Source organism: Manduca sexta, chromosome 8 (assembly GCF_014839805.1).
Source record: "Manduca sexta isolate Smith_Timp_Sample1 chromosome 8, JHU_Msex_v1.0, whole genome shotgun sequence".
In the NCBI taxonomy this organism is placed as follows: domain Eukaryota; kingdom Metazoa; phylum Arthropoda; class Insecta; order Lepidoptera; family Sphingidae; genus Manduca; species Manduca sexta.
The window spans coordinates 12,837,713-12,863,563 of record NC_051122.1 but is presented as its reverse complement, the minus strand read 5'-3'; the positions used below and the strand labels follow the sequence as shown (position 1 = coordinate 12,863,563).

The window sequence follows — 25,851 nt, the reverse complement described above, 5'->3', positions numbered from 1 at the left end:
TCGTCAAGTTTGACTGGGCTAGGCGCCTTCTCATCTGGCTTGACTGGACTGGGCTCTTTCCCTTCTGGTTTGATGTCCTTAATCTCAACCTCATCAAGTTTGACTGGGCTAGGCGTTTTCTCATCGGGCTTGACTGGACTGGGCTCTTTCTCTTCTGGTTTGATATCCTTAATCTCAAGCTCATCAAGTTTGACTGGGCTAGGCGCCTTCTCATCTGGCATGACTGGACTGGGCTCTTTCTCTACTGGTTTGATCTCCTTAACCTCAACCTCGTCAAGTTTGATTGGGCTCGGCGCCTTCTCATCTGGCTTGACTGGACTGGGCTCTTTTTCTACAGATTTGATTTCCTTAACCTCAAGCTCGTCAAGTTTGACTGGGCTAGGAGTCTTCTCATCTGGCTCAGCCAGGGTAGGCGCCTTCTCATATGGCTTGACTGGACTGGGTTCTTTCTCTTCTGGTTTGATGTCCTTAATCTCAAGTTCGTCAGGCTTAGCTTGGCTAGGCGCCTTCTCATCTGGCTTGACTGGACTGGGCTCTTTTTCTTCTGATTTGATCTCCTTAATCTCAAGCTCGTCAAGTTTGACTGGGCTAGGCGCCTTCTCATCAGGCTTGACTGAACTGGGCTCTTTTTCTTCTGGTTTGATATCCTTAACCACAAGTTCGCCAGGCTTCACTGAACTGGGCTCTTTCTCTACAGGTTTGATCTCTTTATCCTCAAGTTCGTCAGGCTTAGCTGGGCTAGGCGCCTTCTCATCTGGCTTGACTGGACTGGGCTCTTCCTCTTCTGGTTTGATGTCCTTAACCTCAACGTCGTCAAGTTTTACTAGACTAAGCGCCTTCTCATCAGTCTTGACTGGACTGGGCTCTTTCTCTTCTGGTTTGATCTCCTTAACGTCAAGTTCAGTCAGGCTTGACTGGGCTAGGCGCCTTCTCATCTGGCTTCACTGAACTGGGCTCTTTCTCTTCTGGTTTGATCTCCTTAACCTCAACCTCGTCAAGTTTGACTGGGCTAGGCGCCTTCTCATCTGGCTTGACTGGACTGGGCTCTTTTTCTACAGATTTGATTTCCTTAACCTCAAGCTCGTCAAGTTTGACTGGGCTAGGAGTCTTTTCTTCTGACTTGGCTGGGGTAGTCACCTTCTCATCAGGCTTCACTGGACTGGGCTCTTTCTCTTCTGGTTTGATTTCCTTAACCCCAAGTTTGTCAGGCTTGATTGGGCTAGGCGCCTTCTCATCTGGCTTGACTGGGCTGGGCTCTTTCTCTTCTGGTTCGATCTCCTTAATCTCAACCTCATCAAGTTTGACTGGGCTAGGAGCCTTCTCATCTGGCTTGGCCGCAGTAGGCGTTTTCTCATCTGGCTTGACTGGACTGGGCTCTTTCTCTTCTGGTTTGATCTCTTTAACCTCAAGTTCGTCAAATTTCACTGGGCTAGGCGCCTTCTCATCTGGCTTGGCCGGGGTAGTCTCCTTCTCATCAGGCTTGACTGGACTGGGCTCTTTCTCTTCTGGTTTCATCTCCTTAATCCTAACCTCGTCAAGTTTGATTAGGCTAGGAGCCTTCTCATCTGGCTTAACTGGACTGGGCTCTTTCTCTTCTGGTTTGATCTCTTTAACCTTAAGTTCGTCAGGCTTAGCTGGGCTTGGCTCTTTCTCTTCAGGTTTGATTTCTTTAACTTCAAGTTCGTCTGGTTCAACTGGGCTAGGCGCCTTTTCATCAGGCCTAATTGCGCTGGGTTCTTTCTTTTTAGGTTTAATTTCTTTTATTTCAATCTCGTCTAGTTTGGTTGTGGTAATTGCATGTTCGGAACTGACCCTCTCCATGTCAAGAAACTGAGAAACAACGTCTTTTTCAGTTATTCGTTTCGGTAAAATTGGACTTAGTACCTTCTCTTCAGGTGCTACTTTGGCGAAAGCAGTTTTGTCAGGTTCTATTAGGCTATGTTTCTTTTCATCAGTACCGAACTTTTCGTTCAAGTCATCTAGTATTTCTTGAACAGGAACCTTTTCTACGAGTTTGAGCTCCTTAGCTATGACTTTTTCCTCAAATTTGTCTTTTGTTAGAGACTCCTGGTCGAAACTTTCATCTTCGTCTGACAAAAGATTATCTTTAACTGAAGACTTAACAGAAGTTCTTCTTACCCGAGAGCCATCTGGATACTCGTCCTCGGTTATTGTCCTAATAATGGTTCTGTAACACTTTGTCCTAGTGACAACACTGTGGTATTCCTGAACAATTTTAATGACTGTTACCCGTCTCTGTATAACAATTCCATCTTCTACAACTGTTTCTGATTTTGTTACGGTTTCTTCTTTAGGTTTGCCGACTGGTTCAAAGTCTTCAAGGCTTTTTTCAATAATATCCTCGGGCTTATACGTGATATCACTAAGTGTGCTGCTGGTCTTTAACTGAGTACGCGTAGTACCGTCAGGGAAGTTGTCAGTAATGGTAATAGTAGTGTCGGTCCTGAGCTTTCTGTTTGCATTTGTCCTATCGCCATACTTGGTGCTAACTATTCTGGTTACAATAACGCGGCGAATAATAATTGCTTTATCTTTTAATTCTTCCATTTTTGTTATCTCAGTTACTTCAGGTTCTTCAATAGGATGTAAATCTTTGAGGGCTTCTATTATTTTCAGAGTTTCTGACGATAACTCTTCAATAGGGGTAATTGATTCTTCTACTATAATTTTTTTCTCAGATATTTCTTTTACTGGTGATGGTTCCTTTGACAGTGGTGCCTTTGTATCTTTAAGTGTTTCCTTTAGAGTAATTTCTTTTTCAGGTGACGGTTCTTTTGATAGTGACGGCCTGAAAGCCGTTGTTTCTGGTTGGATTGGGCTGAGAACCTTTTCTACAGATTTGAGTTCCTCCACCTTGAGTTCTTCAACCTTGAGCTCCTCTGGTTTAACTGGGCTCGAGGCCTTCTCTTCTGGTTTAACTGCGCTGGGAACCTTATCTTCAGGTTTCAGTTCCTCAACCTTGATTTCCTCACGTCTTACTGGGCTGGGAGCCTTTTCTTTAGGTTTGAGTTCCTCCACCTTGAATTCTTCAACCTTAAGTTCCTCTGGTTTTGCTGGGCTCGGGGCCTTTTCTTCTGGTTTAACTGGGCTGGGAGCCTTTTCTTCAGGTTGAACGTGGCTGGGAGCCGTGTCTACAGGTTCGAGAGCCTCAACCTTGAGCTCCTCTGGTTTAACTAGGCTCGGGGCCTTCTCTTTTGGTTTAACTGGGCTGGGAACCTTATCTTCCGGTTTCAGTTCCTCATCCTTGAGTTCCTCAGGTCTTACTGGGCTGGGCGCCTTTTCTTTAGGTTTGAGTTCCTCAACCTTGAGCTCCTCAGGTTTTACTGGGCTGAGAGCCTTTTCTTCAGGTTTCAGTTCCTCATCCTTGACTACCTCAGGTTTTACTGGGCTGGGAACTTTTTCTTCAGGTTTGAGTTCCTCAACCTTAAGCTCCTCTGGTTTTACTGGGCTCGATACTTTCTCTTCTGGTGTAACTGGGCTAGGAACCTTTTCTTTAGGTTTCAGTTCCTCATCCTGTAGTTCCTCAGGTTTTACTGGGCTGGGAGCCTTATCTTCAGGTTTCAGTTCCTCATCCTTGAGTTCCTCAGGTTTTACTGGGCTGAGAGCCTTTTCTTCAGGTTTCAATTCCTCATCCTTGACTTCCTCAGGTTTAACTGGGCTGGGAGCTTTTTCTTCAGGTTTGAGTTCCTCAACCTTAAGCTTCTCTGGTTTTACTGGGCTCGGGACTTTCTCTTCTGGTGTAACTGGGCTAGGAACCTTTTCTTTAGGTTTCAGTTCCTCATCCTGTAGTTCCTCAGGTTTTACTGGGCTGGGAGCCTTATCTTCAGGTTTCAGTTCCTCATCCTTGAGTTCCTCAGGTTTTACTGGGCTGGGAGCCTTTTCTTCAGGTTTGAGTTCCTCAACCTTAAGCTCCTCTGGTTTTGCTGGGCTCGAGATTTTCTCTTCTGGTTTAACTGGGCTGGGAACCTTTTCTTTAGGTTTCAGTTCCTCATCCTTGAGTTCCTCCGGTTTTACTGGGCTAGGAGCCTTTTCTTTAGGTTTCAGTTCTTCAACCTTGAGTTCCTCTGGTTTAACTGGGCTAGGAACCTTTTCTTTAGGTTTGAGTTCCTCAGGTTTTACTGGGCTGGGAGCCTTTTCTTCAGGTTTGAGTTCCTCAACCTTAAGCTCCTCTGGTTTTGCTGGACTCGGTGCCTTCTCTTCTGGTTTAACTGGGCTGGGAGCCTTTTCTTCAGGTTTATCTGGGCTGAGAGCTTTTTCTTCTGGCTTAAGTTCCTTAACCTTGAGTTCCTCTGGTTTTACTGGGCTGGGAGCCTTATCGTCAGGTTTGAGTTCCCCAACCTTGAGTTCCTCTGGTTTTGCCGTGCTCGGGGCCTTCTCTTCTGGTTTAACTAAGCTGGGAGTCTTTTCTTCAGGTTTTATTTCTCCAACCTGGAGCTCCTCTGGTTTTCTTGGGCTCGGGACTTTTTCTTCTGGCTTAACCGGGCTAGGAACTCTTTCTTTAGGTTTCAGTTCCTCAATCTTGAGCTCTTCTGGTTTAACTGGGCTGGGAGGCTTTTCTTCAAGTGTACCTGGGCTGAGAGCCTTTTCTTTAGGTTTAAGTTCCTCAATCTTGAGCTGTTCTGGTTTAACGGGGCTCGGAGCCTTTTCTTCAAGTTTTTCTGGGCTCAGAGCCTTTTCTTCAGGTTTATCTTGGCTGGGAGCTTTTTCTTCTGGTTTAAGTTCCTTAACCTTGAGTTCCTCTGGTTTTACTGGGCTGGGGGCCTTCTCTTCTGGTTTAACTGGGCTGGGAGCCTTTTCTTCAGGTTTGAGTTCCTCAACCTTGATTTCCTCTGGTTTAAGTGGGCTGGGAGCCTTCTCTTCCGGTTTGAGGGTTATAATGACCCTCTCATCGAGCACTTTATCTTTGACAGACGCATGATCTATGCTTTCCTCTTCATCTGATAACACAGCTCCATCTTGTATTCTAGTTAAGGGGGACTTATCAGACAACGAAGTTTTAGCAGAGGTCTTTATTATGACAGATCCATCTGGATGTTCGTCCTCCGTTATAGTTCTAATTATTGTTCTGTAACACATAGTCTTGGTGACAACACTGTGGTATTCTTGAATTATGGTTATGACTGTGACTCGTCGTTTTATAATAATGCCATCTTCTATGACTGTTTCTGATTTTGTGATGGTGTCCTCTTTAGGTTTGCCGACTTGTTTGAATCCCTCAAGACTTTCTTCAATAATATCCTCGGGCTTATATGGTATGTCACTCAGAATGTTGCTGGTTTTTACGTGAGTGCGTGTGGTACCGTCAGGTAAGTTATCAGTAGTGGTGATGGTAGTGTCGGTCCTGAGCTTCCGAATCCTGCTTATTTTATGGTCATACTTGGTGCTGACGATTCTTGTTACGATAACACGTCGAATGATGATTGCTTTATCCTTTACTTGTTCCGTTTTGATAATTTCAATAATTTCTGGTTCTTCAATAGGAACATAATCTTTAAGAGCTTCCATGATTTTTAGAGTCTCTGGGGATAACTCTTCAGAAGGAGCAGCTAGTTCATCTTCTTTTACTTTTTTCTCATATAATTTTTCTGTTGGTAACGGCTCCTTTGATAAAAGCAATTCTACATCTTTAAGCGTTTCTTTTAGAGTGACTTCTCTTTCAGGCGACGGTTCTTTTGATAGTGTTTGGCTAGGAATCTTTTCTTCCGCTATGGGTTCCTCAACTTTCAGTTTCTCAGATTTAATGGGGCTTGGAGCCTTTTCTTTGGGTTTAACTGGGCTAAGAATCTTTTCTTCGGGTTTGGGTTTCTCAACCTTAAGTTTTTCGGGTTTGACTGGGCTTTGGGCTCTTTCTACCGCTTTGGGGGCTTCAGCCATAAGTTCTTCTTGTTTCAGTAGAGTAATAATCTTTTCATCAAGTACATGGTCTTCAAGAGCTCCACGCTCCGTGCTTTCTTCTTCATCTGATAATCCAGTTCCATCGTGTGTAATAGTGAGAAAAGATTCATCAGACAATGAAGATTTAGCGAAGGATCTTGTTATGATTGATCCATCTGCATGCTTGTCTTCCGTTATAGTCCTGACGATTGTTTTGTAACACTTTGTCATAGTCATAAGATTATGGTATTCTTGAATAGTTGTTATAACTGTCACTTGTCGCTTGATCATGACACCGCCTTCTGTAACTGTTTCCGATTTTGTAGTGGTTTCTTCACTAGGTTTACCAACTAACTTAAAGCCTTTAAGACTATCTTCGATAACATCCTCCGGCTTATACTTGATGTCGCTTAGTGTGCTGCTACTCTTGACCTGAGTGCGTGTAGTACCATCGGGGAAGTTATCAGTAGTGGTGATAGTAGTATCGGTCCTGAGCTTCCTGATCGTGCTTAGCCTGTCACCATATTTCGTACTAACAATTCTAGTTACGATCACTCGACGAATGATGATTGCCTTGTCTTTTATTTCTTCTGTTTTAGTTATCTCAATAATTTCAGGTTCTTCAATAGGGATGAAATCCTTAAGAGCTTCTATAATTTTTAGGGTTTCTGGTGTTAACTCTTCAGAAGGAAAAACTGGTTCCTCATCCTCTGGCAATTCCTTCTCGAAAATTTCTTCAATCGGTGAAGGCTCCTTCGACGAGGGCGCTTTTTCTCTTTTCTGCAATTCTCTTTCTGGTGACGGCTCCATTGAAATTTCTTTTAGTGAGCTAGGGATTTCTTTTTCTGGCTTAATTTCCTTTCCTGTGAGTACTTCTTTTTCCGGGCTAAGAGCTTTCTCATGTGGTTTAATTGGATACGGCTCTTTGAGTTCCATCGGGCTAGGTTCACCAGGTGAAACATCATGTTCAGTAATTCTTCTTTTTAGGTCCGCAATTTTTTCTTCCAATTTTTCTAGAGTTTTCGCGGATTCTAATGTACTGCTTAATTTACGTTCTGATTTTACTTCAGCTTCGGTAATTTCTAAATCTTTTTCACTAATAAAACTATCCATCTTTTTTGTTTCTATAGTATCTGATATTTTAGTCTTATCTACTAATAATAAGTCAGTCTTTTCTGGAGTCAATTGTTTTTCTGGTAGCCGTTCGTCCACAACGACAGTTGGACTAAAATCAACTTGATCAGTACTTTTACGATCCGTTTCAGTCACAAACTTCTCAGGTTTTTTATCGCGACTGGCTCGTTTTGTTTCACTAAGTACAGTTTTATCAGAAATCTCGCTGACATCTTCTGACGTAGCAGATCTAACTGGAGAAACTTCTTTTTGTGATGATTCAATTTCTGGTTCTATTTTAGTGTCTAATCGAGTTTCTTTAGGCTCTCTTTGTAAATCATGTTTTGCTTCTTTTTCACTTGTAAGAAGCATTTTTGTTGCTTCTATAGCGGACGTTTCAGTCTTAAACAGGGTTTCCGTAGATTTGCGTGCGCTAATAGGGGATTTTTCAGCCATGATTTCCTCCAAACTTTTGTCTGATTTTAATACCTCAGCGACGTCAGCCACAATTTTTTCGACATCTTTCGGACTTAATGGAGGTTTTTCAGCAATTTCTAATTTTTGAGCTTCTTCGATCTCTTTTTCTACGTCTTCCGGGATTGAAGGAATTTTTTCAGGCATATGAGGGACTTCTTCAATTACAATAATATCATCCTTAATAGGTGAATCTAGTGTTGTGATGTGTGTTTCTCTTAATTTTTCTGTATATTGTCCGTAATCGAATTCTCCATCACCATATTCAGAGACAGGTTTAAGTTCTTTTCCAGGAATAATAGACATTTTCACTTGATCATGATACATTGGAGACTCGGGCGCTGATCCAGGTGTTACTGTAACTACTTCGGCATGCGAGGGACGCTCAACAGTCTTCATTACCACGTCACCTTCCATAGATTTTACTTTTTGCGGCAAAGCAGCATCTTTCTCTGGAAGAGGTAAGTCAGTAGGAACTTTCATTTCGGGAGCAAATTGAGTTTCCGGTTTCCGTTTGTAAATATCTTCATCAATAGGCGTTTTCTTTTCTTCATATGTCCTGTAGTCTACCTCTTCGTGCAAAGGAAGATCAGCGACTTCGTCAGGTGTTTTTACAATTTCTCTGATTGGTATTTGTTGCACCTCCCGCTTTGGACTTTTTTCAATTGTTGTGGGTTTGTGTACATCTATCAAAGTCTGCGGTGGTATTACTTCTTTAGTCTCCTCTTGAACATGTTTTTCTTCTACTTGTTGATCTTCTTTAATGTCATCAAGAGTTATGCGTTCATCTTCCGGTAAGGTTGGTGCGGTGGTTGCACCAGATTCGATAGTCGTAGATACTTTCTCATCTGGCTGAGATTCTTGCACAATATTAAGTTCAAGCGAATCTTTTGGTTTGACAACACCACTCTTACTGTCTGACGTTTTCTTTTCACTGCTTATATCTTGTTTTTCTTCAACACTTACTGATGGTTCCTTTGACTCAGCATGTTTCATTTCAGTTTCCATGATTACCTCAGGCTTTATTTGTATCTCCTCAATTTTACCCTTTTCAGGTATAGTTACTTCATCTTTCTTCTTTTCGGATTCCTCTTTATCTTTAAGATGTTTTTGGAGTTCATCTTCGTGTTCATCTCGATCATGAACGTAGTCGTCCGTATATTGATCGACCTCTTCTTTTTCAATTATCAAATATTCCTCTTCGAATTCACCGTCGGCAGTCGTTTCAGTTTTTGTATCATCGAGCATACATGTAATTTTTTCAATGTCTGACCGTCCCACAAATTCCACCTTTTCTTCAGCTTCACTGTCCCTATTGAAAACTGCTTCAATTTCTCGTACTATTTCTTGTTCTTCTCTCTCATCCAACTCTTGCTGTTTGATATCATCAAGAGATTTAGATGTGTCTTCGTCGGATTTTTTAGCATCTTTAAGAATATCTTCGTAGTTTACTCGCTGTAATCCTTTAAGTTTCGATGTGTCAGCTTTAACTGATTTTACTGCTTTCGTTGGGCTCTTCATGGCTTTCAGTCCTTTAACAGGTGAAGCTAAAGGTCTAGGCCTACGCGAAATAGGTTCTCTTTTTGCTTTAGGTTCTTTCTTTTCTACCGATTTTTGTAAGATGTCCCGTTTTGGTGAGGGTTGTTTATATTTTGATTCAACCACTCTGCGATTACTTGCTTCTTTTGCACTTTTAGCAGGCGTACTGCCAGGGCTTAATCGTCGAGTTTTGGCTTTAATTCTTTCTTTAGCCGCCGATTGCGCGATAGTAGGCGTAGTTTTAGCCTCGACAGTCTTTTTAGGTGTTGTAGGTGGTGATTTTTTATCTTCAGGTATCCTTTTGTCTATACTTGATACCATTTTCTTATCTAGAGATTTGGCTGTTCGATGACTAACTTTACTTCTCATCACAGCTGAGGTAGTTTCTGTTTTTGTTCGGCTTTCCATTTTTTTCCTCATTTCAATTTTAGTCCTAGTTTCGGCTTCAACTTTTTTAGTATCGGCCGCTTTAATTTCATCAGTCTTATCGGAACGTTTCGTTTTTCTGTCTACAGTCTTTTTCTTAAGATCTTTCTTTTTAGGTAAACCATCTAATACAGTACTTTCGTATTCAGCGATCTTGTCGTCTAATTTAGACTCTAGCCTAGCTGTTATCGCTTCCTGCAGTACCGATTCGATTTGCTTGTCCTCACCGTCTACAAGTTCGCTAAGCAATTTATTATCGATGATATTTTTAGTATCTCTTTCATCTTTGATGATGTCTTTGTCCTTGTGTAATGGGAGTTCTGGTTCACTAATTTTTTCTTCTTTCGCTTTCTCAGTGATTATACTTCTCTCTTTACTAACTTTGGAGACAGGTTTAGTGGTTTTTATGGTAGTTTGTGTTGTGGCCGCTGTTGAGACGGAGACAGGAGCCGCTGGCGCCGCCGTTGTTGCCATTTGTCGTCCAGTGCACGTGGGATGTTGAAGGAATTCCAAATGTTTAAGCTTTTCTAATCCTTCGAATATCTTATGTTGTGGCGTGGACCCCGGGAACATTATCCTGGTGATCGTGTCGTCAGGGTTGGCCGGTCGCCATACTAACAGTGCACATATTGACACTAAGTTGGGTATGGGGAAGTTGAACTGGCCTGATACACTCGCGCCTTCGAATAGTTTCTGTTCACTATTGTGCCACCTTTTTAGGAATTCACGAACGTGTTTGGAGTCCTTGGACGGATTCAGTACGTACATATCGAGGGTACCTGGAAACGATAACACAGTTCATGTACAAAGGAATGTTATGCCATATACCGTCAGGCATAAGTATATAATGCCGTAGAATAAAATTAAAAGGTGACCATAATAAAATTGTATTTAAAATAATAAATAGTGTTGCTACTTCAGTCCCTCCCTCCCTACGAAATTGTGGGGATATACTCTGAACGGAAAAATAGAGAACCTGCTTTATGAGGTATCACTTTTGCTTTTTCATTTGGAAGTTAACGTTGTCAGTATAAGTAATGAGATCCATATTTTATATAAGAAAGATTTTGATTTTTTTAAAATAATATTATTCCAAGTCGGGCTATAATTAACCTCAGGTGATCCGTCGGATCTATTAGCGGATTGTGCAATAAAACACTACAATTGTTAAACACTGGTCTAAATTCAAACTTTTGATTACATTTACCATTGAGATCAAATTGTAAATAAATATTTACCATGTCCAACTTTGTGGTAAAGGTTGATAGGTTCAGGGCTTCGGTAGCACTGCTGGGGTTTTAGGTTGATGTGCCGGAGGTCGGTCATCATGTCGGAGCCCTCTTGCAGGAGGGACACGAGCAGAGGGTCCGCGTCCTTGTCGCCGTCGGGGCTCGCCAGCGCCCGGCGTTCCTGAAATATAATAATAATAATATGAGCCCTGTATTATATACTGCCCGCTACCGACAGTGGGCATCTTCTACTACTTAGGTTTAGGCCTAAGTCCACCACCGTGGTCTAGTGCTCGTTGGTAGACTTTGGATACCCTCGAAATTATTTTTATTTTGATAATTTTGAGGTAGGATTCCTCCAGTTTTTAATTTTTTTCAATAAATAATAAACAAGTCCATTCATCATTCTGTCTAATAAATTAAATGGCGGATAAAATTTACTTTAACATTGTGAAGCACGCACGTACCTAATAAGTAAAATAAATAACATTACAAAGAAAATACGAAATAAAATGTATATAAAAAATCAGTATGTGATATCGACTAATACGCGTATGAGTCGATATATTATTACGAGTATAAAAACAAAATATTTTAAAATTATAACAAAGAAATATAACTGTATCAGTTCCATAACAATTTAGATTATAAAGTATTTAAATAATATTATATATATTACTAAATAATACTGATCGAATGATTTTAAAATAATTATTGCACTTTCATATTAAGTTTTAAAGCATTATTGTTTTGTTACAAAGTATCTATAGACGCATAAATAAGTATAGTCTAGTAGTCAACATTTCACCGTCGAATTTAATATATTATTTTTATAACACACATTATACATTTTCTTTTTTTTTAACTTCTCTATATGAACTATAATTATGCCAAATCTCACACTCGTCCGAGCGCGTAATGCCTTTAAAAAGGGGTACAAAGTTTTTCTTCATTCGCACTCTTAATAAAATAATGACCTATTTCAAAATTGTTAATTTGTGGCAGTCGTCGGAAAACTAATTTTTTGTTTGCTACCTTTTTTTGGAGTTGCTATCAAATTGAGCTTATTAAAGATAGGTAAAAAATGAAACCTATAGCTTAAAAAAAAAACGGAAAAAATAAATAAACGATTCCCACAAATTGGCAATTTTGTAATGGGTCAAAATTTTATTAAGAGTGCGATATATAATCTAAGTAAACTATTAAATAAAATAATTCTCGAACTTTCCACTAATATTACACACGTACAATCTTTGGACACGTAAAATTAAACAGTCACCTTTCTGTCACGGCCTACATTATCCAAAATCTTCAAGAACACTAAAAGTCCGAAAAACAAAACAATCACAAGGCACTCGTATACTAATTGTTCAATGACGAATGTCCGTGATCGAGGTCTCTGAGGAACTGAGTGGACGGTGTTCCATGGTTCAATGCATGTATTTCTGTAGTGATGCAGATATACTGAATAGCTATATTTGCATGGGTTTGTACCACTTGTAAGTATTTTAATTAATTTCTGAATGATTTTATGTTGGTGCATTTTGTTCCATTTCAATTGATTAGTTATAGATTTGTTTATAAAGTGAATTTGGTTTAGATCAACTATTTGCAATGTTTTACTTAGAAAATGTGAATTTTACAATTATAACCTCAGTGTATTTTCTTGTTCATCATTTAGACAAATAAAATAATGAAAATACACAATACGAAGGAACAAGGAATCTCGTATTTAACAAGGCTCAATATCACCAAATTATTTAGTTCTATTAGGTCGTATTGATGCAATAACAAACCTTATTTACAATATATTTTGAAGCCACAATAATATTGTTTCTTTTTTAGATTTTATTTATTTAATCACATAATATGTTACGACAATTAACCTATGATACCTACGTACTTTAGTTATATCTAACATGTTGTAAAGCGGAAATAGCAATCGGTAAGCTCAATGAAGTGTGGCCCGGGGTAGAGTTACATGGACCTTGGCCGCGCCATACGCTTCGACTGGTGTCCATTACGCCATGAATTTGAACAGGAAATTAAACGTAAGACTGAATTGAAAGTTAAGGAACCATTTCTAAGAGTTCAGTGCGTAACAAGAAAGGGTAAATAGGAATTCAAATAATTAATCAAGGAGAACAAGCCTACATAGTTTATTTAATGTCTTATTTGAATTGTTAAACAAGATTATAATTATATTGTTCTATAGATATTTATATTGCACTGTCGTTTATATTCATTCAGTACAGAATTAATATAATGGTTATAGTATTCCATCGTAGAGAAATATCTCCCCCTATCTCTACCTCGCCCTTATTTCTTTTTTTTATTGCTTTGTATGACGAGACGAGCTTGCCGTTTGCCTGATGGTAAGCGATACGACCCATAAACAGTGAAAACACCATCCAACACCACGAATTACAATGTATTGTTTGGTATTCCACTGCGCTCGCCATCCTAAGACATGAGATGTTAAGTCTTATTATATCCAGTAGTTACACTGGCTACAATGTCCTTCAAAGCGGAACACAACAATGACTATACACTGCTGCTTAGTGGCAGAAATGGACATTGCGGTGGTACCTACCCAGGCGAACTCTCTCATACTAACATATGAGAGACCTACCACCAGTAAAAAATAGTTTTTATAAACTTTCTTATTATAATCCAAATGACGTTATGTTTTAAGAAGAGCCTCTTGTTTTTTCATCAAACTATGCGGTATAGTATTATTCCAGACGATGTTTTATTTAATACCCACCTCTAAATTGCAGAAGAAATGCCCAATCTGTGGGTAGACGTTGGCAGTAGCCTTTCTACGGAGAACTGATCCCATTCCCGAGATGGAGCAGTTGTTGAGTCTGGTGAACAGGACTGCGTCCAGGCGGTCCAGGTGGCGGGCGAAGTCCCACCAGCAGGCCTTGCGGGAGAACCCGCCGTCAACTGGAATGGGGAACAGATTATGAATAATTTTTTTATTGAAAAACAGTGTGAATCATCGACCGCGAAGTCTACATGTAACATAGGCATTCTTAATATATACAGAAACTATTCTATTTAAAATACATTCTATGTAAAGTTTTAAGAAATTCATGTAATATATTTATAGCTAATTTATTAATTAGAAATATAATAGAGTTTTTTTATGATTTTAGAAATACCTATTCAACTTCAAATTCATTTGAAAATGGCTTTTAAAATATCATTATATTTTAAATCTAGACCAATATTAAAATATAAAATCTAGTTGGTAGTATATAAAACCAAAAGCAGACCAAAAAGTGTCCTAAAATGCAATATCAGTTGCCGTTTGCTATTGCTAAATAAAGCCTATTGAAATCCGACAGTATTGTAACCTAGCTCCCTATAGAAAGCGCGGACAACACGCGCAACCCTTTTGCAATACAATACGTACCACCCTATTCGCATCAATACAAACGCACCTGTTCGAAATCACGTACACACGCCACCTGCCGGGTGTGTAAACTTCCAAAACCGTTTTAAACATTCCCAGTACAAATTCGATATTGAATAAATCGCAAATCAAACACGGCCAAATTGAAACGTTCGTGTTTGAAAAGGTTGTGTGCGATACTGCGATACTCGGGCGAGGGTCATGACGTTTACATATTCGAAAAGAATAAATGATTACAGGAATATTGGATTGATATTATGTTAGGTATTGGAATTAACTATAAAATGGACTGTGGATATTGGTGGAGCTGTGTTTCCGTTAAATTTAGTTTTCAATGTGCTATTGAATTGTAATTGTTTTATCATCTATTCTCATGAATAAGAGTAGAAACAGCGATATATGACAATGGTTTTAGATTGACATGCTAACGATGGCATCCATAATATAATAGAAGAATAAATAAAAAATATATAGACAAACTCTCGCTAAACTGCAAGGCATTGTTAAAATCATTAAAAACAGCATAAAATTATATATTAATTATTATTATCAGAGCATCCTTATAACTTTAAGAGAAAATGAACTTGCTTCTTGAAAGCATACTTTGTAACACGAAATAACGTAATTTAGTCCAAAATTAATTACGAATATGTCAATGGAGAAATTGAATTCGTAAATCTGCCATTCGCAATGAAACCTTCTTAACTTTTAATCCTTTGTACCAAGACATTTTATAATAAGTTTACATAGAAATTGAGTTTCAAATTATGTTATTTTAATTACCGTGTTATGCGCGATATATTTATGTCTTTAAAAATTATAATTAACAAACATTTAATTTACTGTAAAATAGAGTGCTACGTCTAAGTTTCTTAAAGATTATGTACCTAAGCATTTTCGAAGCATAGATGAATCCATTTCATGCAAAAATAATCACCTTTTAAGGCTTATTTAGTTTAGTTTCGTTAATAAATAATTGAATTTTATTATAATAGTTTATTAGCAATTTAACGAAAAGAACACAAATATATTATATTACCATAAACAGCTTTCACAAGTGAAGCCGCAAGCAATAACTAATATAATGAAGTCGATAAACAGATCAGTTGAGTTTATGTAATTCTATATTTATTGTTCGGCTCCCACGCGTCTGCAACTAATACCACGCCTACCTGTAGCTATTATGGGTAAACTTAGCTATAGTATAATAATGTCATAATATTTCTATAAATATTATTATGTATTTAATATAATAAAATTAAGAACTCTGTTATTGTAAGAAAATATTTCTAATGACTATCAGTTTTAGAATCCTTTATTGATAAATTATTGTATAATTAACTTTTGCTCACAGTTTCGCCCGCATGACAGTTTTTTCGGCATAAAAGTCCCGCTATAAATTTTCCCGGGATAGAAATTAGCCTATGTCCTTCCCAAGGCCTTAAACTATCTCCATACCAAATTTCATCGTAATCGATTTAGTGGTTTAGCTATGTAAGCAAAGAAACAAAATTACTTTCTCATTTATTGAAATAAATGTTATACAAGATACATCGCTAAAGACAATATTGACTAAGCGTGATTATAATCATTATAGATAGAAGTAGCTTTCAATGACCCATAAACTAATCAATCAAGCTATCTAGAAACGTATGCCCATTGGCATGATCCTAACCGCCAAGTGACGGAGGTCAGTTGGACTTGTGAACATGTCAAGGCTTGTCTTTGTACTCTGAATGGGTCTTTTCAGTTGAAACAGCTTGAGATCTCACGGGACCTCTGTTGCTGAGAAATATCTGCTGTATTTGCAAGTAAAATCGTTAGTGTAAAGATAAATCGGTAAGTGAGGTTTTTGCGTGACACATTAGAGTCATTATTGCTTGACAGTTGAGAACATAGAATAGAGTCATTATTGTTTGAGAGTCGAGTACACAGTAGTACTTTTACACCAGAAAATATCTTCAACGCGTGCAAAGCCGCGTAAAAATGTATCGTTAAATAAATAAATACATGCAGTTTTATGCCACAGGTATCAACTACAAGCGACTTGCCGTTCTACAAATATCCCCCAACAAATATTTGCTCAACGCTGGCGCAACAGAAATGTTTGCTTTCATGCGGGGATCGCGACTTCTCTGTTCATACTCAACGTAAGATTAGTCGATGCTTCGCGGGGCTATGGCCCTATATTTTCACACCTTCATTCCAAAAGAGGTGGACAGATGTTTAAGTACTAAAAACACCGATTTAAAAAGTTAACTTTTACTTTCTTCAATATTAGTGATGAAAGAAATATGTACAAAGTATGACACACACATCAGCTGTATAACTATTGTGTGTTCACTAAATAAATAAATTGAATAGCACATTGAAGAGAGATTGTAATCTCTATCCCTAATCAACCCTAATCATTTTTTTTCTTGCTCTTCTTCGCCGACCCTCGGAGACGTCCTCCGAGGCGTGCACTCGTTACTTCGGCATCAAGATCGGTGTGTATGTTTATCGCAGTATCTACTACCTGCTGCCATCCCCCCTAGACTAGGGGACCTTGCGGGTGGTGCAGGTTCAGCCTTGCTATTCCTTGGTCTATTCTCCTTCTCATTGGAATTCTAACGCCCAACCATACCCAATTTTTCATCTTAGTAATCAAACTAAGTTCACGTGAAACTGCCTAAGTAGATAATAGATTGTGTGCTAGATCTCCACACCTAATGCACGCCCATACACGGGACGATATTTGTCGTAGCCCCAGGCACACAGTTAAGTATGTAAACCTCATAGTTGCCAATTCACATTGAGATATGAGGGCTCGCGAAAATTTCCTGGTCTTCTTCCCTTCTCCCATCCAGCAGGGTTCCTTCTCCCACACTTCCTTCCCCAGATCCCCTCCCAACTTTCCTTTAAGGCCCTGCAATCTCTAAGCCCGGGATTTCCAGTATCTCATTTGCAGGTTTCCCCCAATATTGACTGAGGGGTCCGATACACAAAAAAACACTAGATATTAGATTATCACGTGGTTTTGTACCGTAAGATATCTTACCGAGCATGTTAAATCCATTGATCCCGAAGAGGGCGGCGTCTCCTTGTCCTCCGGGGAATACGTATAATGTCGGGTGGCTGAACCTTATGTTGCCAACCACGTCGCTTGACACCAGGAGTTGGTCCAGGGATGCTGGCACCACGTAGGGGTCCAGGTATGCTGTTGAAGAGAAATGAGTCAGTACTTTGAAGTTGTAAAAGGTACATTAAACCTAAATAGATGTAGACAAGGACTATGAATTTCTATTTTAAATATGTATATTATATTCATCAACTTTTACTTCTACTCACTCATCGATGGTTGCTGTCGTGTGTACTTATGAAATTATATCTCCTATTAACAATAGTAATAATCCGAAACGGGTAGCATTTCCATTTCGCGGAACTTATAATTACTAATTATGAGAACGATTAACTCACTGCAGAGAAGATATGCCCATGTCATATTATAGTCTGTTAACATTTTTAAGTTTACTGTATATTGTCTGTGATCTAGAAGTACAACACTTGTGATTGTCTGTTTGTTTCTAAAAATTTTGTCGAAATGTAATTGGTATCAATAATATATAGCGACTAGCTTTTGCTCGCGGCTCCGCCCGCGTTATAAAGTTTTTCAGGCTAAAGTTTTCCGTTATAAAAATAGTAGTTTCCCGGGAGCCTATGTTCTTCCCAGGGTCTCAAACTGTCTCCATACCAAATTTCATCTTAATACGTTAGGTAGTTTTTGAGTTTAACACGTTAAGGCAGACAGATGCAGCGGGGGACTTTTGTTATATTATTTAGAACTTTTTAAGTGAAACAATCCCGTCATACATCATTGTTGCATAACTTTAACCGTTTACGCAGCGCAGGCAACGGAAGCTCTCAAAACTCATAATTTTCCCCGTTTTTGCAACATGTTTCATTACTGCTCCGCTCCTATTGGTTATAGCATGATGATATATAGCCTATAGCACTCCAGGAACAAAGGGCTATCCAACACAAAAAGATTTTTTCAGTTCAAACCGGTAGTTCCTGAGATTAGCCATTACTGCTCCGCTCCCTATTGGTCATAGCGAGATGATATATAGCTTATAGCGGTACACAAATAAAGGGCTATCCAACACAAAACGAATTTTTCAGTTGAAACCGGTAGTTCCTGAGATTAGCCATTACTGCTCCGCTCCTATTGGTCATAGCGTGATGATATATAACTTTGAGCACTCCACAAACAAAGGACTATTCAACACAAAAATATTTTTTCAGTTCGAATCGGTAGTTTCTGAGATTAGCTATTACTGCTCCGCTCCTATTGAATATAGCGTGATGATATATAGCCTAAAGCTCTCCACGAACAAAGGGCTATCCAACGCAAAAAGAATTTTTCAGTTTGGACCGGTAGTTCCTGAGATTAGCCATTACTGCCCCGCTCCTATTGGGTATAGCGTGATGATATATAGCCTATAGCACTCCACGAATAAAGGGCTATCCAACGCAAAAAGAATTTTTCAGTTTGGAACGGTAGTTCCTGAGATTAGCCATTACTGCCCCGCTCCTATTGGGTATAGCGTGATGATATATAGCCTATAGCACTCCACGAACAAAGGGCTATCCAACGCAAAAAGAATTTTTCAGTTTGGACCGGTAGTTCCTGAGATTAGCGCGTTCAAACAAACAAACAAACAAACAAACAAACAAACTCTTCAGCTTTATATAATAGTATAGAAGTATAGATAAGACCGCCCATTGTGTAACCATGTCTTGTACTTGTATGTTTTCTTTTGTTTTTCTGTATGTTTCATTGGTTGTGCAATAAAAAAATATATTTTTATATTAATATAATTAAGGGTTTTTATAATTATAATTCTAACGTAACTAAATATTATCTATATTCTTTTAACGTTACTAATTACTTTGTGGTTATAAAGTAAACGATTTACGCTCTCGCAGTTATAACCACCAATCACTGCATATGGTTTCAAGATTTCATCCCAAAAATAAAGCAATACATAACATGTACCCATTCAATAATATCATATTATTAATTAAACTAAATGTATATTCTACACATTACTTAGGAATCCCAAATCGCCATCCGTACCGTCGACATCCGAGGAATTTCCAATAAACACAAACAGACTGACCAAGGGTATAGTATCGCCAAGAATCCCGTAGGATCTATTGTCTCGCAGACAATAATACATAATCTATACATTTTATAAAACAAAGCCCCCAAAAGCTGTATGTATATGATCGAGTTTCTCAAAATCTACTGAACGTATTTTTGTACGATTTTTACAAAAGATAGTGAATTATTTTATGAAGGTTTAGGTTAATAGTACATTACGGTTTTATGTAAATTGACTGAAATATAACGATTACTGTTGAAGAGGTCGCGTAGTTCTAAAATCTCGATGGAAACGCCAACAGCCAAAATATTTTATGTTGTACTTAAATAAAATCATGCTTGAAATATTCTTAACTCAATGATTATATTATGTACTATAATAATTACCATATCGATTTGCGTCACATGCGCAATAAAGTAACTTGATATGATATAGGAAATACATAATGTTTTACATGCAATGACTTAATGTTATATAAGTGTTAGTTGTTTATGAAAACATTATATTAACTACTTATAGTCCAAATAATGTTAAGTTCATATTATATCAGTCAGAATACCTTTCACCATCATTATTTAGTCTTAACATTTGGTTACAAACTCCATTTTGATTTAAATACAAAATTTTATTTATTATTTTAGTTTAATATTGATTTTCAGCTTTGTTTGTAATCTATCATTCTTATATGTTAAAATTCAAGACTCATCAGTTTTAACTTTTGCTATTGTTTGCGACCGCTCTTACCGATTTTAAATTATTTAACATTTCCTTGAATTCATTCTATATTCCGTGGATATGCATCATTTATTACATGTATGTATATAAAGTTGCTTCTAACATGGCGTCCGACTGGAAACCTCTCACACGTGACCTAAATATCCTAGGTAGTCTAACAGCCTGTATCCGGCAACGTGACCTAATCAACGTCGGGAGCAATATTTCTGCCCTAGTAACTTGCATCCCGTCACTTTATATCCAATCCTATCGCTGTGACATTAGCGTCGAAATTCAATTGGGCTACGTTCGCTTGAAAAGGCTGAGTTATTAGAAGTAGCGTTTGAGTGGATTTTGAAGATGGAGGCACAAAAAGGCTCCTACAATTACTATGATTGGTTTTAGGATCCTATGCTTTGATAAGTTTTGGTATAGTACAGATTCCCACACTTTGAACCGATTGATTGTAGTCGAAAGATTAAATATAATTGGTCATATTGCATTTTCAGGGTGTAATCATCGAAAATTCATTGCACCTTGCACAAATTGCAACCACATTATTATTATAAACAACAACTAAGAAAGTAAAAGCTTAATATACTTTTTTTTTAATAAAAATTTCGTGAATGTATTATTCAATCATCTGACAGTAAACGGTCTTCCAAACACAAAAGCAACAGAATTAAGGGCTCATTAAATTCATTATAGTTAACCTCTCTTCAAGAACACTAAAGGAAACTAATAGAAATATGCCATATCTCGTACAACAATGACATTGCAAGATTTAAAAATTATACTAATAATCAGCGACAGACAGCGACGATAGCCTAGTTGGGTGTGGAACGGTCTGCCGAGACGAATGTCCGCAGATTCAAATCCCAAGGGCACACACCTCTGACTTTTCTAAAAAATCATGTGTGTATTCTTTGTGAATTTATCGTTCGCTTTAACGGTGAAGGAAAACATCGTGAGGAAACCTGCACATCTGAGAAGTTCCTCTGTAGGAATTTCGAAGGTGTGTGAAGTCTACCAATCCGCACTAGGCCAGCGTGGTGGACTAAGGCCTAATCCCTCTCAGTAGTAGAGGAGGCCCGTGCTCAGCAGTGGGCAAGTATATAATACAGGGCTGATATTATTATTTATTATATACTAATAATCATCTCTCTTAGTAAATAAAAGTGACAACATTGTTGGTACCCAATAAATTATAACACCTCCACATTTAGCTCATCATTTATTACAAACCACGAAACATGCTTTCCTAATTGCAATTATGAAGACAGTTTCATAAAAATTACTGGTAGGTCTCTCTTTGTGAGAGTCTGCTTGGCTAGGTACCACCGCAATGTCTACTTCTGCCGCCAAGCAGCAATGTGTAGTCATTATTATGTTCCGGTTTGAAGGACATTGTAGCCAGTGTGACTATCGGATATAATTAGACTTAACATCTCATGTCTCAGTATGGCGAGCGCAGTGGAATATCCAACAATATTTTGTAATTTAAGGTATTGGATGGTGTTTCTGCTGTTTATGGGCGGTCGTATCGCTAATCATCACGCGAACAGCAAACTCGTCTCGTCATTAAATGTAATAAAAAATGGTGTAACTAATAAGGGTACGAACATTAAACAATACTTAAGCTATTCTCATAACGCGATCTCTAATACAGTAAAATTGTTCATGATTAACGCCAGTCATAAGGCCCTCGTTTAATTCGAAAATTCCACTCCGTCCGCAAATATTTCGATTCGTTCCTTCCATTTTGTCTAGACAAAAGAATATTCAGCGAGAATTATTCGTTTCGCTCGTTAATGTTAAGATGAAATTTTCTCCAAATTAAACTTAGTGCTTATTTGAGTGCTCTGGATCGTAACCTTGTTATCCTCTGGCATAAATTTTATTTACTCTGGAGGAAGAAAAAACAAAAAATGTTTTGAAGTTAAAAATCCAATTCGAAAGATTATTACAAGATTTTAAGAGGAATGTTTAGGAAATGCATTTTAAATGGCTTTTCGAATTTTGATTTGTGGATTGAATATTTCTTTTAGGTTTGTATACGATGTTTCTTTATTGTTTGTTAAGAATTCGTCTGTTTTCTATCTTCGGCTTCGTAACTACCAAATATACGACGATTTCTCATGAGACCTGGACTTATTACGAAATTAATCCATCAAATTATGTTAAGTAACTTCTATCATTTTATCAGGGCTATCTAAAAGCAACCAATGAAATGTCTAATAAACGTATGCCTTTACTAAAGTTTAAACACGTACATTTTGTCTTTCTATTTTAAATACATCTTTCCGGATATTAGGACTCAAAACTAAGAAAGAAGATATTATCCGCCATATATATTTAGGATCACGTTAACACATTTCACAATAAACAAATGCAGTTATTGTATTTGAGTATTAAGATATATCCGCCATTCACAACCGAAGTGAACTCGAGTTGGCATTATTCTGAACAATGTAACATTTTACTTTATTGTAAAGAAAGCGCTTGTTAAAACTGTACGCCACAGTGATTCGAAGTGGGCCATTCAACTGCTATTTACTGTTGGGTCCCTTTTGTGCCTCGCAATACTGAATGTGCTGTTATATAGGGGTAAGTATTAGTATGCACGAGATCGCTTGGGGACTGCTGTAAGACATCTGTATGCATTTCAAAGTATTTTATTTTTAAGTTAGAAAACTTTTGGTTTATGTAATGATTTGTTAACAGACATTCACGTTTTCAAAGACTTTATAAAGAACTCTGTGAGGTAAAACGTCATAACATTATATTAATTACTTCTTGTTTTTCTTTTATATAATCCTATATTTTGACAAAACATATTGTTAAAACAAAATTCCTCTGAATTTAATGGCAAAACAAAAAATACGCCTGATGTCACACGCATAGCAAATAATTCTCTTCAACATTGCTATTTACAACCAGCAGGCGCTCACAAGCTCTCGCCAGTTGCTGAAGTTTTAATAAAATAAAGCCCTACATCATAGGGGATAAGCGATAGGTGTAACTTGTAAAAGCAATTTCAAGTTGGAAACAAGTTAAAACTTGTTCTAACCGCGTTGTGTACTTATATGATTGTGTTCAAACCTTTTATAAAATGTATTTTACGCGTGGACCCATGTCATTTATGTTGAACTGTCAAACTGAATTGTAATTTTGTATATATTTTGAGAATTTTATGTGGCTGGTAAACATTTTAAAAATATACATATGCTGATATCCAAATATAATATACTAACTTTAGAATAATCGACTTTATTACCTATTTTATGTAATTTTTATCCGAAATGTGGTAGAAACACCCGCGCCTAGCAATGGGACAGTATAATACAATATAGGGTTAATATTATAATTATTTATTATTTTTTTAAAGTATTATTTTAAGCTGTGTACCTTATTTATAGCAAACCATATTTTGTACGTAAACATGGTAAAAGTAAATATTCTTTGGAAAAGACAATCAATTACTTATAGAAATAAATCGTAAGATAGGCAACACACCTAACATTTCTCTACATGAATTATAAAGGCCTGTTAATGTTTTAAAACCATGAGTATGAGCAAAAGTCCTCAATCCAAACATAAGTGTAATGTCGAATAACTTATTACTCCTAATAAATATAACAATAATCCATTTCTACACAAACCAAATTTGGACAAATTTTCATGTACTTAACTCGAATCAAAGCGAAACGTTGCCGTTACTACAAAACATAATGAGGCTGAATTGAACCCGAAGTTTCCGAACGTCGGAAACTTGAACGAGCCGGGAAATTACCTACGGGCGTGTGGGATAGAAGGGAGTGGTTTAACAGTTTAATAGATAGACATTTTGTAAAGTATTTTCAATGATGAAATTTTATGAATGCTTAAAATTGTTGCTTGTATAAAAAGTCCTTGAAGAATTTCTATTCTTGATTACTGATTACTGAAATCAAAAATACCTGTCTCCCATATAATATAAGTTTAGTGAAAGTATTTTGCAAATTCTGTAAATCCAAAGTTAACTCTTAAAAATGAACAGATTTCATTATTTTGAATACAGTATTTCAATATTTATAAATTAAGACATGTGCATACACTAACATGGTCCACAGAACACTTATTTTACATAAGAAAACCTTAGATACTTCAACTTCAGCCAGTTATATTTAATCTTTTCCTATATGTGTCGGTTGTTTGGAAGCTATCCGTTCAAAGCGATAAGACAGTCTATTCCTGCACATATTTTTTTTTATATAATTGTATTCATACTGTAAAATAAAGTGTTCCCATTCTATAATTCACAAAAAAATATCTATTGCATTTTATTTTCTCTAGTAAAATACTAGATTACGTCTATTAGCCTGGCTAGATGACATTGTTTCATTCCTTCACTATATAAATGTATTAAAGATCATCCGGTTCCATTCGCTCCCGCTCATCACTAACACCGAGCCCTAATCACTCAACCAGACCCCAACCGACTCCATGCCACGAACAATTTGAAACTCTCTCGACGAATTAGCTGCAACATTTTACAGTCGCTTGCCATAAACATCCATACAATGTGTGGATTTTTGTAAGTGAAATTTAACGGGAATTTATTTTAGAAGCGACGAGACGGTGTTTAGGTAAATGGTGGAATGTATTTTGAGTTTAAAAGGTTTTTTTTACCAAAGTTCGTCACTCTGACAGGCGTATTTAATGTATTGCCGGAAGCAACTTCATAACGCTCAAGTGTGGTACAAGCTCAGACGCTGGCTACGCCAGTATCTTCACATGATCAATAACATCATCGCGTTTCGGAATCTGTGTATATCCGGTTCCAACAGGCCGGCATAATTGTGTCGACTGACGATGGGTAATCATCTCTCATCTTTCTATTGGACTACACTGCATTTACCATCAATTGCAATGGGATTACTTTTACATTTTTGTATAAATAGAGAAATGACATTTATTCAGCAATTTATATTATAATGACTATAGGTAATGCAGATTTGATTGACCATATCTGCATTAAACATTGACATTCATTTGGTATCCCCATCTCGATCTCCGGAATGGAAATAGTTACATTACTTATTTTGATTGAGATTGAAATGTTAAAGATCACCTATCAGGACTGTGTATTGAGTTAGCGAATCAGTACAAAACTACACAAGAAACTTTACAAATATTTCAAACAGAACTTACTTAAGCAACAGGCCATTGTACAGGCATGGAAACTAGACAGGCCATTGTGCAACTCACTAACTAGCTGAAGTCATACAGCGAGTTGCAGGCATAAATCAAACTGGCTGAGCAACTTGGCGTTAAGTTTATTCATGTAGCCTTGCATTTGTAACGTAGCTAATGAAGTTACTCGTCGCTGCTGCGCTGATTACGTTCCCACATCTACATGTACTAAGTATACCTTCATTAGGGAAACGTTCAATCAAATGACGGTTAATTGGTGTAGTGTATTTAGGCACGTGATCAATTGTGTATTTATTTATAAGTATAGGCGGATTTAATAAAACTGATGGTATTCTTTGTCAAAGTGAGTTAATTTATCTTATTAATTTACTTGCTCGATTTTCTATATTCTGCTATAAAAATACTATTACTTCTCTTATATGATAAGTCAAAGTTCAATAAATAGACAAAAAAAAAATATATTTATATCCTTCTTACAATCTACCCAAAACGACACAATATGTGAAATTATAATTCTTTATGTATATAGCAAGCTTAACAATTTCCATTAACCGATTAGTATTGTTCTTTCATTCATTCACAACATTCAATCGGCTCATCCATTCACGAACGCATTCATTATTCATTCTGCTAATAATGCATTCATCCATTCATTCCATCGATCGGGAATGTGCGATTAAATCAATATTTGCCGTTT

At 37.5% G+C, this 25,851-nt stretch overlaps 1 protein-coding gene across 1 annotated transcript in view; it reads right to left on the bottom strand.

Moving 5' to 3' along the window:
• Positions 1–25,851, bottom strand: part of LOC115444796 (titin) — a 183,001-nt gene that overhangs the window by 40,341 nt on the left and 116,809 nt on the right. The window contains 4 exon segments of the mRNA XM_037436418.1: positions 991–10,226; positions 10,686–10,857; positions 13,444–13,625; positions 17,138–17,296. Coding sequence (XP_037292315.1) covers positions 991–10,226; positions 10,686–10,857; positions 13,444–13,625; positions 17,138–17,296 — 9,749 coding nt within the window.